Genomic DNA, 15,128 nt, shown 5'->3' on the forward strand with positions numbered 1-15,128 from the left:
CCTGTCAGATGTGGTCATTCAGCAACGACCTGATCTACTCCCTGCCTCCTTCATTGAGTGTTTTTAGCATTTAGGGAATTTCCTAAAGCCATTTTCTTGATTTGCAGCCCCTTGTTCATCCTGATTTTTGGAGCAACAAACCTCATTTTGGTTAGCGGCGGTTAGCGACGCAAATTGACCAGAGTGCAAGAAAAACACGGTTCATATAGTGGTCATCGCTAGTCTTCTCTGATTTTTTTTTTTTTTAATAATGTTTGGCTTGGATTGTCTGCATATTTTTCGATGGTCTGTTCATTCCCCAAGAGGTTTGGATAAATACAGCTGCAGTCAGGACAGTGGGCGGTGGGGGATTAGTATGTGATTGCAGTGTCAAAGGTTGACAGCGGAGGCTTGTTTTATTCCGACCCCGTGAATGCGTCGTAAAACTGGCTTGATTGGAGCATAAGAAGCTGGTCCAAATCAGCGCCATCCCATTGTTCTGAGCTTTAGAAAACTCTACATTTAGTCTATGGTAGGGATAAGAAAATTGCAGATGTCAGCATGCTGGAGTCCAGATGTACCCCAACAAATCAATAGTCATTAAAGAGGAGGGGACACCACATTGCTGGGAGTGCTTGCAGACAGCCTGACCCCAACAATCATTGATTGTTCTTTTTTTTTTCCCCAAACCTATGCCATTCATGATGAAATATTTTGCCCTGGTTTTAACGGGACATACATTCCATTAAGTAGGCATCAGGAAACCTCATTATGCTTACATGAATGAGACCTATGTTATTCCAGCTAATGAGAAAGACACCAAAACCATCCCGTGTTGAGTCTGAAACCAGAGGCCAGGTCTACTGTACGTCTGGAATACGGCTTTTCTGTCCGACCGCAAAAAAATAGCTTCACGGTCACTCCGGATTAATCAGGCGTGACCACCAATTATCGGAAACATGTTACCTGAATTCTAGAATGTAGTGCATGGGAAGAGGTGATTTCATAGTTTGTCTTGGCTAGACAAAGGCATTCTTTTAAATTGCACGCGAGACAAAGGGCAGACGGTTTTTACGTGACGACGTAATTGGTTCTGCAGACAAAAGCCCGTACATTCATCTCGAGCCACAATGTTCCAGTCGACAAGTTTCCCCGATTACATCCACCCAATGAAACGCATTTTAGCCCCCCACCCTCGGTTTGGGAAACCCTGATTTAGGACAACCTGTCAGGGTCAAGCCTAACAAGCCAGACTGACGTCAGCGTTTTTCTTTATTGCCAATTTTCCTGTTTCAATTTTGCATTTGGTAGCATTCACGCACGTGAGCGGGAGCTGTTATGCCCGATGACGTCTGAACTTGTCAGCGGCTTTCCTCTGCCGGGACACATTAACAGCATTTATAGCAGGCCTGATGTTTCTCTTAGCCAAATATTGACTCAAAGCCACACGTGGACGTGTTCACACACTCGGCAACCTACTTACGTCTGACCTGGAAGAACATTTATTCTGGAAGACGTGACATTTTATGTAAAATAAGGAAAGTATGCGTCTCGCCGAGCTCAAGTGAACAAAAAGAATGTTGTTCGACGGAATTCCCCCGATGGCAGATGTGAAGCAGTTATCAAATCCCACCAAACACACAGCTGCCAATTTTTCACGTGTGGGGTCTCTCCAAAAGTTTATATAACTGACTTTTGGATCCATCCTTCACAAGGAAGCAAAACCTTCCTACCAATTTTCACTTCACTATTCCAAAGCCTGACGTTTTATTCCCAACAGCGTCTTGTTGCTTAGTAGGCAAGAGTTTGAATCCACCTTGGCTCGCAGCTTGCTGACCATACAAGGAGATGATTGCCACCCTCACGTTTCCTCCCCTCAGCAGGAAGTGACCGCAAGCCGCCACGCCCACTCTGCAAGCTTGTCGGGTGACTTATTTCCTGTCTGTTGCCCTCCGAGACACAGCAAAAGTCCAGCGGGGCTCTAATCGAAGCCAATTAGCTCCAATGGCTATTAAAAAGGACCTCGAGGCCATTCAAGCAGGAAATATAATCACAGTGTTGGAAATGACTGTAAAAGTCTCACTTTGCGAGGTCACTCGGGTTGAGATATATTTTTTGGTTTGTGACCACATTTACCGTTTCTCACCTACTCTCACTTGTTTATTTTTTTTCCACCAGGGTGCAAATGCCGACCTTCTCTCATGGAGACAGCACCTCTCGGCCACAAACTCCGTCCCCCCGGGGAGCTCCTACGAACGGACGGCCAAAACGACGGGCGTGTCGTCCAGAGGGGAGCAGTGGTCCGGTCGGGCTCAAGCGTCGGCAAAGAGCGGCGCGGGAAGCCGGGCGTGGACCCATCGTCAGGCGGAACATCATTAGCAGGTTAGCGCTTATCTTTCAATTTCAGCGGATTGGGTTAGACATTTTTTGACATGTTAACTTTTCATTTTCCAACAGATTAGGGATCTCCCAGCACCATCTCCAGCTTCTAGAACAAACAAAGACAAGACAACAATCACAGCCATGTTTAAAAACAGACACAAACTCAACTGTGACCTTGTTTGCACATTGAGACGCAAGTATATGTATACGGGCCGGATCCATGCCGAAGGAAGGGAGGGAGGGAGGGCCTCGCCACCGCACGTAGCCTCTTCTGCTTGTTTGGATGTATTATAGTCACCTCGTAGTCATGACAAAGGAGAGGTTCCAGCGAGGACCTTATCTGTCCCGGCCCGTCACGTCATCTCACAACAACTGCTGCTGCGTCATGCTGATACTTGACAAAGGATGCTGACTTGTCGGACCAAAAACAGGAAGCGAATTACTCAGTTCTGCAATAAAAACAGAAAAAAAAAACATAAATGGCTGGGGATCCCTAATATGGGAATATTGTCCTTGGTTCAACTCCAAAAAGCTTCACAGGAACTGAACAAAGTTTCATATCCTACCCAGAAATTCTCGTATTTCAAAAGATTCGTCCTAAAAAATGTCCCCCGTTCCGGAATCAAGACGGTAATTCGCTTCCTGTTGCGTTCTCAATTTTTTTACTTGCTCCTTTCTTTTCCTCATTCAAATGCGGGAATTTTTTTAATCACTCATAAACTGGATATCCCATGGTGCTTTATTTGCGTTTTTAACAGGCGACTGTCCTCATTCGGGTGTTTGAGAGACATTTGCATCTTAGGTTGAGAGCAGACACTACTTTGCACATCATCGGTGACCGGGGCGCAATCGGGTGAATTTCAGTCACACGCTGGCCAAATTTGTTTGAGTTAAAGTCAAACTTGCAATAAAGTGGAAAAAGAAGTCGTGTTTAGATGTCGTCGTAGGCTTTCGCAATACATCCAGACGCTCTAAAATATGCTAGCAGTTAGCAATACCCATCATAATTGTAAAATGTTCTCAAAATAAAAAATTGCAAAAACTCAGCATTTTGGCCAGGGTATGAATTATGTATGCAACATTATGCTTGTGATATAGCAAAACAATTACTGGAAATAGCAACAACAGCCATGCCGTAGACATTATTATCCGCTAGAAACCTCACGGACTCTATCGAAATGCAACGATGAAATGTTTAATCCTTAGCCAAGTGCAGTTTTCCTTTTGAGAGTTTCCAATCTTTGCATCCCATCCGAACATTCCTGAAAGGCGGAACTTGCTCGCTTAAACCCGGAGAATGGCAAACTCAAATGTTCATGGCTGGATCCAATCACGACGGCCGGACAGACATCAAATGGTTTTTGCTTTCTTTAGCGGTGTTAGCGGCCTAAGCTACTACGCCAATTGTTGACAGGTTTTAGGTTTGGTTCTAGTTTGCTTCTCCCAGAAAACAACCTCTGGCGTATGTACAAACATTTTATTTCGAATTCAACTTTCAGATTAGTGCTTATTTTTCCACCCTCTCCATTGTTGTTAGTGTTACTGGGTAGACTGTAATCTGCACTTAACCAGCACTTAACTTTAAGATCTGCAATGGATTATACCCCCCAACCCACTCCACACCTTTTAATTGTTTATTTTCGGGTTGTTGTTTTTTTTCTTTGCTGGTCAAAACCTGCTTTGTGTGTGCACCTGTTTGCTTTCATTTCACCAGATTGATGCATCAGAGGAATGAATTTTGGGCCCCCTCTATCTTAACCTGTGCCAAAATCATTCCGCCATTTTTAGTCCAGCTGGATCTCCATTTTATTTCCTGGAAGAAAAAAAAAAAAAAAAGATGTCTTATTTTGGAAAACTTAGAAATTTTATTTAAGGTAAAAAATCATGTAATTTTGTAAAGTGGGCCTTATTAATGGAATATATTTGTCCATCTTGGTTTCAAGAATATATATATATTTTTTGTTGTTATGACACACTCCTGGAGAGTTTTTTTTTTTGTCTGTGTTTGTTGTTTAAGTACATTTCTCACAACCTGGGGTTAGGGGGAGTCCCATTCGTTTTTGCCGCTAGCTTCTGGGTTTGTATGTCTTCTGCTGTTTGTTGTGCCGAAGAAAGAAGCGTGCACACAAATAGGAACTTTAGGACCGTACCATCAATTAAACCGGGGGGGGGGGGGCAAGGGGTAACTGTGACGTGTTCATTATTTGTGTAAATTCACGTCGTGCGCAAACATAAACATGTAATCACAATAAAAAGGCTTTTATTAGTTTGTATGAGCTGCCGAAGTTGGACGGAGGCGGCTGCTTATATATATTTTTTTTCTCCTCACCCTTTAGACTTAATCCATTGTGCATGTTTTAACTCTCCTGTGGCATGTAGGTAAGCTGCCAACTGTACAGCAAGACCATATGTATTCTAATAAAAAATAAAAAGCAACTCATTTGTAACACGCTGACTCTGAGCAAATCTGTGCTTTTTAATACCTTTTTGCTTTTGTTGGCAGCTTTTTTTGGTTGCGGAATGCAAAAAGTCAGCGCTTCGCTTCGGTCTCACACAGGTGTCCTTTTTATTCCTCTACAGGTTGCTCATTTAGTGTTTTTATGAATACACCCCTGATGATTATAGGAGTTAACACGCTGTGTGTATTGTCAGTCATCCATCAAAGTTGAACTGAATGTACTGCTTTATAGGTAATTAGATTTTTTTTTTTTAGCTGTTTTATTTATTTTAAATATATATATATATATATATATACATTACAAATGTATAGTTTAGAATTTATTTGAATTTATTTATTTTATTAAATATGAAGTTACTATATACTATGTTAAAAAAAAAAAAGATAACCAGAATCAGCATTATGTTCACATTTTAAAAACTGTTACAACTCAATAACAAAATACCAAACCAGCTACACTTGAATATTGTTTTTAGTGCAGCGAGTTCACATGTATCAACAAATGAAGACGAGACCGTGCTTCAAGGTTGAAGACGTTCCCCCCCCCTCCCCAAGTCTCATTTCATCATCCGGGCCGCTTTTCATTTGGAATGTTTACGACGGCTCACATTCACGGGGAGGGAGGTCGGGGGGGGGGGGAAATAAAGTCTTTGTAAGTCACTGGAGGAAAGTTTCAAACGCTGGCGGCGGCAGGCTGAGCCTGAGGTGGGTTGCTGGCGGTGGTGGGCGTGGCCTGCCTGGGGAGGGTGTACATGGCGCCAAGGAACTGGTCAGCGATGCGTCCGGCTTCGCGGAGGCCGCTGAGGAGGGCGCCGTGTACCGTGGCTGGATAGTTCCTGATGGTGTGCTCGCCGGCGAAGAAGAGTCGGGGTACGGGCTGGGATGAGGAAGAATAAGATATTTTTTTTTTTATAGAATGTTGTACAAGTAACAAGTCTCTGTTTCGTATGTAGGCGTAAGCTCACCTGAGAGGCTCCCGGGATGGCAGGACCCGGCGTGATGGGCTGCGCCATCAGGTCGTAGTCATTACCCGAGGAACCGGCCGCCACGTAGGAGTAGGAACCTCGCGCCCAGGGGTCGGCACGCCAACGCGTCACCACCGTCTCTTTTGGCTGCCACAGCAACAGACAAGGTTAGGGACACGGGAGTGTGTCGGCGTGAGAGTGGCAGGTGGTTTACCTGCGGCACGGCACTGCTGCCGAAGATGCCCTTGAGGATGGCGAGGCAGCGTCCCACGATGACGTCATCACTGATGTTTTCCATAATGCCGGCCGCCTCGCCCGCCATCAGAGCCAGCAAGATGGGTGCTGAGTCACATGGTGGAAAGTATTATGCAACCAAGTAGTGCTGATAAAGACTTCAATATTTATTTGGTCAACTTTCCAGATTCCTATCTTTTTGAATTACGAGCAGCGAGGACACTTGTGAGGGACGGACGGTCACCTTTGTAGAGGTTCCAGAAAAGAAAAAGCTCGCCCCGACTGGCCGTGGTGGAGCCCACGTGGCCGAACAGGTTGACGCTGGGGTCCCAGAACACTCTGTCGAAACACAGCACCACCTGAAAAAAGACGGAAGGTACATCAACTAACCATTAGGGGAGCGTGAAGAAAGTTGGCTTTGAGTGAGCGCCCCCTGCTGAGGACAAGGAGCGTTGCAGCACATTGCGTAATAAACACACTGCGGCAGATCAGGAGAGGACACGAGAGTGCTGAGTGGTGAGTCTCCTTACACCATCGTGTACACGCCTCTGCCAATGAGTCATGAAAAACAATTTCATAATAATAACGATATCAAGTTAGTGACTCGTTTTCTCCAAATGGCAGCTGCATTACATTTGTGGCCATCTAACATCAAGGTCATCGGTGCAGCGATCGATGCTAATCAAGTTCCGGGTGTCTCAAATGAGATTTCTTAAATAATTTTGAGGAAAGACCTTGTTGAGGTTTCCAAAGCCCATCCTCTGTATGGCGGAGGTCTTCCACTCAGGCAGCGGCGGCACAAACTGCACGGCGGGCGGCTGCTGCTTGAGCACGCCGAGCGGCAGCGTGCACAGCACTGCGTCACACTTGTAGATGAACGTCTGCGTCGCAGAGCGGGTGTTGACAGCGATAACCTCGCAGCCTGGAGAAGGGGGCGGCGTCAAATCACTCTGTTTCCTCTATCATGGCGAACGGGAGAGACTCACCTGAGGCCGTGTATCGAACCTGCCGCACCGCTGTGTTGAGTTTAATGTCCAAACCTTCGGCTAGAGCCACGGGCACGCACGAGTAACCGTTCCTCACGGTCAGGTGACTGCCGGTGAACTCAAAGTCGTCATCCTGCGGATTCAATCCCATCTGAGCAAAGCTCTAGAACATTTTGCCGTATGGAAAAGCAAAACGTGGCCTACTTGATCCCAGTGTTTGAGCGAAAGGGTAGAGAGGGGTGTGGCGTTGGCAAACTCCAAGTTGGCAAAGTGCCAGTCTAGTATCTGGCGGTCTCTGGAGGACAGGTAGACGTCACTGCGGACACAAAAGGAAAAAAGATGAGATGTCGCAACTCCTCTCAGCTCGTCAGTACTGCGCTAATACGGCTTCAAGATACCTGGGTGGGTTGGCCTCAAGTTCTTGGAGCTTCTCCTCCAGCTTCCCCTGCATCTCCTGCAACTCATCGTACTCCTGCACAAAGTTTGGACCTCTTTACCCAGTTGGTGCATATTCCACGCACACACGCGTCTTACTGAAGACTAAAATAAAAGACTTCTTTCTAAAACAAGGTGATTTATCTGCCCCCTTTCCAAAAAAAAAAAAAAAAAATCCAAACGCCCGTGTTAATAATACATCTCGGCGAGGCATTAAACCACTTAAACATAGCCTGTCTGCTTCAGCTAGATAGTGCTATATTAAAAGATTCCGGGCCGGGCCACGGGTAAAATATCCCTTGCTCCCAATTATAATCTTTAGGAAATCTAATTACGCCTCAAAGTAGCGGTAGACGGTATGTAACGTAAAGCCGCAGCGCCCGCTTTGGAAAGAGTCTTATTCTTTAACGCGGGTGCTCCTTCTTTGACCGGAACATTGTAATTGAAGCCCCGCTCCAGACGTCTTGAGTTCAAATGTCGCTTAGGAATCCAAATTCCCACAGGCTCACGACTCGGGAGGGTTTCGGGTTTTTTTTCTTCTTACTTTGCAGAGTGACGTCAAGTCTCTGTGTTTGCTCTTCACCAGGAACTCAGCGGTGATGTCCCGGGGCGGTTTGACGTCGCTGGCCTCTTTGAACTGCTGATGGAGCTCCTTCACTCGCTCTTTGGTGGACACCATCTGGGCCAGGAAAAAAAAAAGGGTAAGCGTCACAATTTAATTCCCAATCTAAAAACAAAATTCAAGTTGTTCACCTTATTGAGCAGATCTCTGAGCTCTTCTTGTGTCTTTACAATCTTGTTCCAGTGTTCTATCTGCTCATCTTTTACGTGCTTCTCCTGCAACCTGCACAAGGCAAACTCCAATTACATATGTGTGGCGTGGACTTTGCCATATTAAATATTTGCGCTGTACTTACTGTATAACCACCTCCAAGGCTTGTCCCAGCGAGACGGGCTTGTTGTTGAGAAAGTTAAAGTCCAGCTGGTGGCTGAGGAAGGAGGTGGCCTCCAACAGTCGGTTGAACTCTTGCTCCACCATCTCGTCTTTTTCTTTGGGCACCTGAAGAAAGAAAGAAAAAGCTCTTTAAAATATTTACATATAAGCAGGTATGTGCACTGTCACGATGCATATAGTATATCTATTTTGAAATCTTGGATATTATTCCCGTGTGCACTCGTCCGCTGCCAAACTGGAATTCCCCCAACTGTGGGGGCTAATAAAAGGCTTATCCCAGTCTTAACAGGAGAAGCCTGGCAAAGTGAGAAGGGGGAAATGCTGTCGCTTCCACAATGGCAGTCGGCACATGAAAGAAGGAACAGGATGATGCAAGTAAACCAATACATACACTCGTGCACCGTTCACCCTTTCGTTGTTCAGCCGTTGGAGAAACAAGAGAGGGGAGGGGAGGAGAGAGAGAGAACATGTTCAGTCGACAAAATAACAACGATACTACTTCAAAATCTTTGTTTCAAGCCGTTTCTCACGCTGGTCATACTCACAGCCTGTCCATTTGCTTCATACAGCGGACACTTCTGTTTGATTTTAGCCAGCTCCATGTTAACCTGCTTGCTGACCACGGCCATGGGATTCCCTCCTGAACAAGTGCGCAGACCAAACCGAAGGAATATTTAGAGACAACAGTACCCCCTACAGGTTGATAGAAATAAGAAAGAAAATGGTTGAGTCATACTGCACATACCAAGGCCTGTCACCACCATGGCACCTAGATCTGCCACATAGTTGCCCTTCCTAAATGTTGCCACCCTGCCTCCAACACGGTCCTACGAAGAAGAGTCAAAAGAAAATCAAGACATTGCGACCATCGGACTTGAGGATCGTGTAGCGTGCGTACCCTGGCTTCTAATACGGTGACATCCATCCCAAAGCTCTGCAGTTGGCGGGCTGCAGCCAGGCCGGACACGCCTCCACCGATCACAATCACCTTTCCGGTCTTCTTGGCTATAACAAAGCACGTCAGCATCTTTTTTTTTTTTTTAAACATCTCAAACATAGCAGAAGACTTGTTTACTTGACGCCATAAGTCAACTCACTGGGTAAAGGCTTGACCCTCTTATATATGCCAAAGTTGATGAGGCCGTGTCTTTCGAGGTAGCTGTGTATCCTGTGGACCAGCACGGCGTCACCTGAGAGCGAACCAACAACATCAAATCACAACGGAAATGTTGCGGACTATTATTCAAAGTGTCTTACTGTTGTAGGGAGCTTCAAGCTGCTGTGCGGTGGTCTCAAAAGTCAGCTGGATCTTTGGGTTGTCCAGCCACAATTGAAGCTAGTAGGGGGTGGGCGGGTTCAATCAACGAAGGAGTGACGTAGGGGATTTGGAAGATGAGGTCACTCAGGTGTGTGTGTGTGCACTTACTGTTCGGTTCCGGATGTAGAGGAAGACCTTCTGAGTCTGCTGGGGCCCGCTGATGATGTCAGGGAAGCACGCGGCCTCCTGGGATGTCATACGGTCATGGGGTAGGCGACTCTGAAAAGCAGCGCCTTCCACACCTGATTATGGACATAGTCCGTTAATGCTTATCGTTTTCAAAAAAAAAATAACGACAGCAACACTTGGGTGGAGTAGAGGCTCACCAGATGGTTCCTCAGGTTCACTGTCATTCTCCTCTTCTGGCGGAGGGGCCGGCGGCGGGATGACCTGTTTACGTTCTTTCTCCGCCTTGGCGTTCCTCTCCTCCTCGGAGTAATATTCGTCCTCAGACAGATTGGCCAGGCTCTCGTCCATCTCGCGGTACTCCACCTGCAACGGTAGGCACAATAAAAGCATCATTAAAACCCCCATTTCTACAACACCCAACAGCCATTTGGATCTTGCCGCCGGCAGCGCACTCCGCTAAAATTCTAAAATGTTTACCTTTTGTCGCTTGCGTCGACTCGTCCTGCGGACTTCAGCCGAGTCCGGGTCCAGCGCGCCGGGGCCTCCCGCCCCCTGTTGAGGCAGAGGGGCTCCTCCCGACTCACTGCTCGGGGACGATCTCTCCTTCTTCTTTATGTCTGCAGGACCCGCGGCTGAGATGGAAGCTGCCGACTGCGCATCAGAGCCTTGGGCCCTGTCGCCTCCCGCTGCACCCGCCGAAGATGAAGAGGAGGACGACGACGACCCGGCGTCTGATTTCTTACTTGTCAACATGATGGAGGATGTTGGAGGCCTCTCCTGGGGAAAGACAAACTCAACAATTAAAGGTTCAATTTGTAATGTTAAAATGCACAATAGTGGTTGTACACTGAACCCTCGGCCATTTGTGATTTTTTATTGACCCTAACACTATTTGTTGACAGGATCGCTGTTCTATATTTAGTAGTAAACTAAGAGTCCTTGGTTGGGTCATCTACTACTAAATTTTTTACTACTCACCCTCGGTGAGGGTTCACTGTACCGTAAAACAAAAATGAAGATGACAACTTGTGACTCTGTGATCAGCTGGAAAAAAAAACACACCAGTGCTCGCGGTATATTTCGGATCATGAATGGATGCTTATAAATACTCCTGTTAAGTCTTGTGTTACAACATGTTAATAACCAGCAAACTGTGCCCCCACGTCAAATGAATGAATTAAGTGGCGTTAATCGTGCGTGGATGTCATGGTTTTTATGAGGAAAAAAAGGGATGCTCTATGGTACAATAACTTGTTTACCCATTTCTCCGTGCACCTGGTTATATCCATTCAAACACTAAAGAGATGAGACAGAACCAGAATAATTGTGTTACGAATAAAAGGTGGCTTTTCACAAAACAATAACTTGGTTTAGTTGCAGAATCAGACGAATTAGATGTTACTGTAAAATTTACAGACATATTTTTTTCAAGCCAAACAATTGGAACACTCCTCCCATCCATCGCCAACACTTGCGCTTGCTAGCGAACACTGCGTTCTCTACGTTCGTGGGCTACAAAAAGGACATTTTTGGTCACACTGATCTTCAATAACATATTAATGAATCATCCACGACCAAATTATGTTTTAGTAAAACCAAGTGGATTTCAAACACTCACTTTGTTACTCAAAGATCATAAAAGAAAATCCTTCACGTTTTTTTTTGTTTTTTTTTTCAAATGATTAGCACGCTACATTAGCTGCTAACAATGAGCCCCGGCTAGCATTCACGTAACGGCAGGTGCGATTTGCAGGGAGAGAAAGACTCTGTGCAAATAATATGATGTTATATTTTAAGGAACATTACGAGTGATACATTAGTATTAATTGAGAAAGAACTGCACGAGTTAATTTTTATAAATATGAATATTACCTCACAATCCTCAGCAGATGTCAACACAAAGACCGCACAGAGCTGCTATAAAAAAAAAAAACTCGATGGTGAATGGCCTGTCCAACGGTTTGCGAGAACGTTTGCATTCATCTGATTGGCTAAAATATCTATCAGTCAAAACCAAAACCGGAAACACTACTATGCGTGGAAGCTGAAAAAAAGTTCTTAATTCCGTATTACATACAATTAACATGAAACATAAACAAACATTTAAAAAAAACACAAAATAATTAATCATCAAAACAAAAAAATACCGTCCTGTGGAAGGAGTAAAAATTAATTTTAAAATCAGTCACGTTTTACGAGCTTTAACAGCTTTAGCAGTAGATATTCAAAATAAATACAGATAATTTTCTTTCTGAAAGACAAAAAGAATAGTTTGCCTATTTTTTTATTTTACATAAGTCGACTGATCTCAGGTCTGTCCATGTTGACGCCTCTATGTCTGACGTCATAATGGTAAAAACAACAGGCGGGGCTAAAAAAAAAAAGCAGGAAGAAGACAGGTAAAGGTGAGCCGCTCGCTGTGCGTCGCAGGCCTACCAAAAAAGTCGTGCTTCGAGTCACTAATTATGTAAGTAAACGCTGAAATTCCTATTAGATTAGTTATTTATGCATGGTCTATTCCTCCTAAAATTATTCTTGTCTCTGGTATTTAATTAAATTGTAGTCCCCTCGTGTTACAGGAAGTAGAAGTCGTTGTGTTGCAGTTCCTCAGTTAGCAAAAACAATGTAAAAGTCAATGAAACAAAACATAGAGACAACATCTGAACACAGCTGGTGTAAGATATCGATAGGAATCTGATCAACGCTTTGCTCCACAGAAGTGAAAGAATGGTAAAGGAAGAAAATGAGTTGGTCAACCGGCCTGACAACACTGCCTTCACCCAGCAGAGGCTCCCAGCCTGGCAGCCCATGCTCTCCGCCGGAATCATCATCCCCGGGTTTATCCTCATCGGTCTGGCCTTCATCGGCATCGGTGTTGCCCTCTTGATCACTTCGCGAAGCATCCAAGTACTGGAGGTAAGAGACTTTTTGCAAGAAATGACTCTCCAGGTGTTTTTTTTTTTAAGCATCACGGGTTGAGAAAATGATAGTTTTCTCTTTCTCCTGCAGCTCGACTACACGGGCGTGGACCAGAACTCTCCATGCTTTAGGTGTTCGGACCCTGCCGTGAGGAACTGTAATTGCACGCTACAGTTTTCCAACAGCCGGTTGATTGAGGTGCCGTGGACTAATATACAGTAGATATAAAAAGTCTACACACCCACTGTTCAAAGTTTTGTGAAATCATTTTATGTTAGCATGTAAACTGTCCAAATGCTATTGAACAGTCCTCGTACTTTAAATGCGTTTAATTATTATTCATTTTTTTATGTTGTCTCTGACAGGGTCCGGTGTTCTTTTATTATGGCTTGTCCAACTATTTCCAGAACTACAGAAGGTACGGCGTCTCCAGAGATGATGGCCAACTTTATGGAGATTTGTCCTATTTCAAGGTTAGCTAAAACCCATGACAGATAGTTTGATATTCGGCACACCGTTTTATAGCCAAAATAATGTTTTTTTTTTTTTTTATATCTTTAATTTATTATATGATGCTTTCTAGTAAGCATTTGCGTATTTTTTTTTTTGTTTTGTTTTCTGAAGGAACCCTTTGATCAATGCGAGCCCTACCGATTTGGCGGCGGCAACAACCAACCGATCGTGCCTTGTGGCTCGATAGCAAACAGCATGTTTAACGGTACGTCCGCTTTATCCCGCGTACAAATATTTCTTATTCATTCACATTTTTCTTTGGTTCCCTGTAGATACATTCAGGCTGTTTCAGAACATAAACGGCCAGCGGCAGGAGGTGCCCTTGGACGGCAAAGGGATCGCTTGGTGGACTGATTACAATATCAAGTTCAGAAACCCCACTGTCACACCCCTGAGGAACGCATTTAATGGTTCGTTCCGTGTTCCCCCGCTGTGTCATCAGATCATCATGAATTGTATTTTTTACAGGCACCGTGAAGCCGCCGTTTTGGCCCAGACCGGCTTATGAGTTGGACACCTCGGACCTTGCCAATAACGGCTTCATTAATCAAGATTTCCTGGTGTGGATGCGAAGGGCCGCGCTGCCGGATTTCCGCAAACTGTACCGGCGGATCACCGCCGGCCTGCCAGCAGGAAACTATTCTCTCGATATCGCTTACAGTATCCTTGTCCATGCAGGAAAAAAAGAAATTGTTGTTCAAGGATTATGTGTTTGAGATACTAAAACCAAAACATGAGTGATGAGGTCTTTGTACGTTGAAGAGAGCAAACTAAACAGTGTGCTCTTGAAAGTGTCATGTGACATAGTATCAAGCGGGTCAGCCCAACCTGCTTGACTGGTTGGGCAAGGCTCTATTTTTAATTTGTATCTCCTTAACCTTCCTCCCCCTCCCAGACTATCCTGTGATGAGCTTCAGTGGCAGAAAGAGCTTGGTCTTCAGTAACGTGTCATGGATGGGGGGCAAGAACGACTTCCTGGGTATCGCCTACCTGGTCATCGGCACGCTGTGCATCGTCATGTCAGTGGTCATGCTCATTGTTTATGCTAAATTTAAGTTCCCCGAGGAGGAGTGAGGAAAATTTGCTGTGAGGCATTTTAAAAATAATTGACAAGTTTGGCGTCTGCAGGAGGAAAAGTTTAGAAAATACTTCACAGTTGTGTTAAAGGTTTTTATTAACAGCAAAACAAAAATGTTACAAATCTGAAAGCTCATTAATGAAAGCCAAAATTATAGCAACATTCATCTGGTTACATATTTACTCATAAATCTACTACAATGAGTCAAGTGATTAAAGCAGATTTGCACATAGCGAGAAATTGCATTTTAATGCAGTGCATTGACGTTTTGTAAATTCTGTATTCAACAGAGTTTTTGTCTCAGGTTCCTTTTGTTTTGTGTTTTTTCTGTAATGTATTTTAATTCTTCCGTTTTACACCCTAGGAATCCTTATTTAAAATTAACCACCATACACACATATTCACCCAATTACAATAACACATAAAAATGTAATACAACAGAGGACACTGATATTGTAAATTCAGGAAATTTAATTTTATTCATTGTTCTGTACAGCTTTTAACAGATTTTCCCTTTGTGTTTTGCTTTGTGTTACTATTTATGCAATAAAACAATACAAAAGCAGTCTAATGCTCGAACTATGTGTTTAATCTAGAAAACGTGGATCTAAACTTGAGTTTAAGGTATGAAAAAATGATAAAAATTAAATGTATACTATTAACGATAAAAAACGAGACCTCTCCCTTCTGCCCCCTATCGGTCACACGCGTCAACGAAAATTATCAGCGTCTACGGAACTCTGGGTAATGTAGTTTTAATTGGCGAGCTTGCATGTG

At 44.3% G+C, this 15,128-nt stretch overlaps 3 protein-coding genes across 7 annotated transcripts in view; 2 read left to right on the plus strand and 1 right to left on the minus strand.

The window, feature by feature from the left end:
* luzp1 (leucine zipper protein 1) overlaps nucleotides 1-4,808 on the plus strand; it is a 26,133-nt gene extending 21,325 nt beyond the window's left edge. For both annotated transcript variants that reach the window (XM_061301862.1, XM_061301863.1), the window contains 2 exons: nucleotides 2,158-2,361; nucleotides 2,437-4,808. In XM_061301862.1, coding sequence (XP_061157846.1) covers nucleotides 2,158-2,358 — 201 coding nt within the window. In that variant the 3' untranslated portion in view covers nucleotides 2,359-2,361; nucleotides 2,437-4,808. The remainder of the gene's footprint in view (nucleotides 1-2,157; nucleotides 2,362-2,436) is intronic.
* On the minus strand, nucleotides 4,294-11,757 carry kdm1a (lysine (K)-specific demethylase 1a). 3 transcript variants are annotated; one of them, XM_061301865.1, is made up of 22 exons: nucleotides 11,714-11,757; nucleotides 11,101-11,137; nucleotides 10,319-10,618; nucleotides 10,039-10,207; nucleotides 9,821-9,945; nucleotides 9,650-9,730; nucleotides 9,492-9,594; nucleotides 9,293-9,399; nucleotides 9,140-9,221; nucleotides 8,940-9,034; nucleotides 8,786-8,803; nucleotides 8,357-8,499; nucleotides 8,193-8,283; nucleotides 7,984-8,118; nucleotides 7,403-7,476; nucleotides 7,209-7,320; nucleotides 7,005-7,137; nucleotides 6,753-6,940; nucleotides 6,263-6,377; nucleotides 5,999-6,126; nucleotides 5,785-5,931; nucleotides 4,294-5,696 (listed from the first exon to the last, which is right to left on the minus strand). In XM_061301865.1, exons 2-22 carry the CDS (start codon nucleotides 11,128-11,130, stop codon nucleotides 5,493-5,495), a joined length of 2,580 nt encoding a protein of 859 aa, XP_061157849.1. In that variant the 5' UTR covers nucleotides 11,131-11,137; nucleotides 11,714-11,757; the 3' UTR covers nucleotides 4,294-5,492. The 3 variants fall into 3 exon arrangements, with proteins under 3 accessions (XP_061157849.1, XP_061157848.1, XP_061157850.1); XM_061301864.1 differs by having other exon boundaries at nucleotides 9,821-9,954; nucleotides 11,714-11,756; XM_061301866.1 differs by having other exon boundaries at nucleotides 9,492-9,584; nucleotides 9,652-9,730; nucleotides 9,821-9,954; nucleotides 10,039-10,204; nucleotides 11,714-11,754.
* Nucleotides 11,758-12,206: 449 nt separating this feature from the next.
* On the plus strand, nucleotides 12,207-14,916 carry tmem30b (transmembrane protein 30B). Of its 2 annotated transcripts, none has more exons than XM_061302167.1 (8): nucleotides 12,207-12,308; nucleotides 12,559-12,757; nucleotides 12,851-12,958; nucleotides 13,126-13,233; nucleotides 13,385-13,478; nucleotides 13,546-13,683; nucleotides 13,742-13,933; nucleotides 14,169-14,916. In XM_061302167.1, exons 2-8 carry the CDS (start codon nucleotides 12,569-12,571, stop codon nucleotides 14,345-14,347), a joined length of 1,008 nt encoding a protein of 335 aa, XP_061158151.1. In that variant the 5' UTR covers nucleotides 12,207-12,308; nucleotides 12,559-12,568; the 3' UTR covers nucleotides 14,348-14,916. The 2 variants fall into 2 exon arrangements, with proteins under 2 accessions (XP_061158151.1, XP_061158150.1); XM_061302166.1 differs by having other exon boundaries at nucleotides 12,221-12,308; nucleotides 12,562-12,757.
* The last annotated feature ends 212 nt before the right edge of the window (nucleotides 14,917-15,128 follow it).

This window comes from Syngnathus typhle, linkage group LG16, assembly GCF_033458585.1.
Source record: "Syngnathus typhle isolate RoL2023-S1 ecotype Sweden linkage group LG16, RoL_Styp_1.0, whole genome shotgun sequence".
NCBI classification, from domain to species: Eukaryota; Metazoa; Chordata; class Actinopteri; order Syngnathiformes; family Syngnathidae; genus Syngnathus; species Syngnathus typhle.

Coding starts and splice junctions, on each gene's coding strand:
- kdm1a (XM_061301864.1), bottom strand. CDS start 11,130: ATGGATATAACCAGGTGCACGGAGAAATGG. Junction 10,619..11,100: donor CCAGGTGCACGGAGAAATGG/GTAAACAAGTTA, acceptor GTCTTTCCCCAG/GAGAGGCCTCCAACATCCTC. Junction 10,208..10,318: donor GTCGACGCAAGCGACAAAAG/GTAAACATTTTA, acceptor TGCCTACCGTTG/CAGGTGGAGTACCGCGAGAT.
- tmem30b (XM_061302167.1), top strand. CDS start 12,569: ATGGTAAAGGAAGAAAATGAGTTGGTCAACCGGCCTGACAACACTGCC. Junction 13,479..13,545: donor AGCAAACAGCATGTTTAACG/GTACGTCCGCTT, acceptor GGTTCCCTGTAG/ATACATTCAGGCTGTTTCAG. Junction 13,684..13,741: donor CCTGAGGAACGCATTTAATG/GTTCGTTCCGTG, acceptor TATTTTTTACAG/GCACCGTGAAGCCGCCGTTT.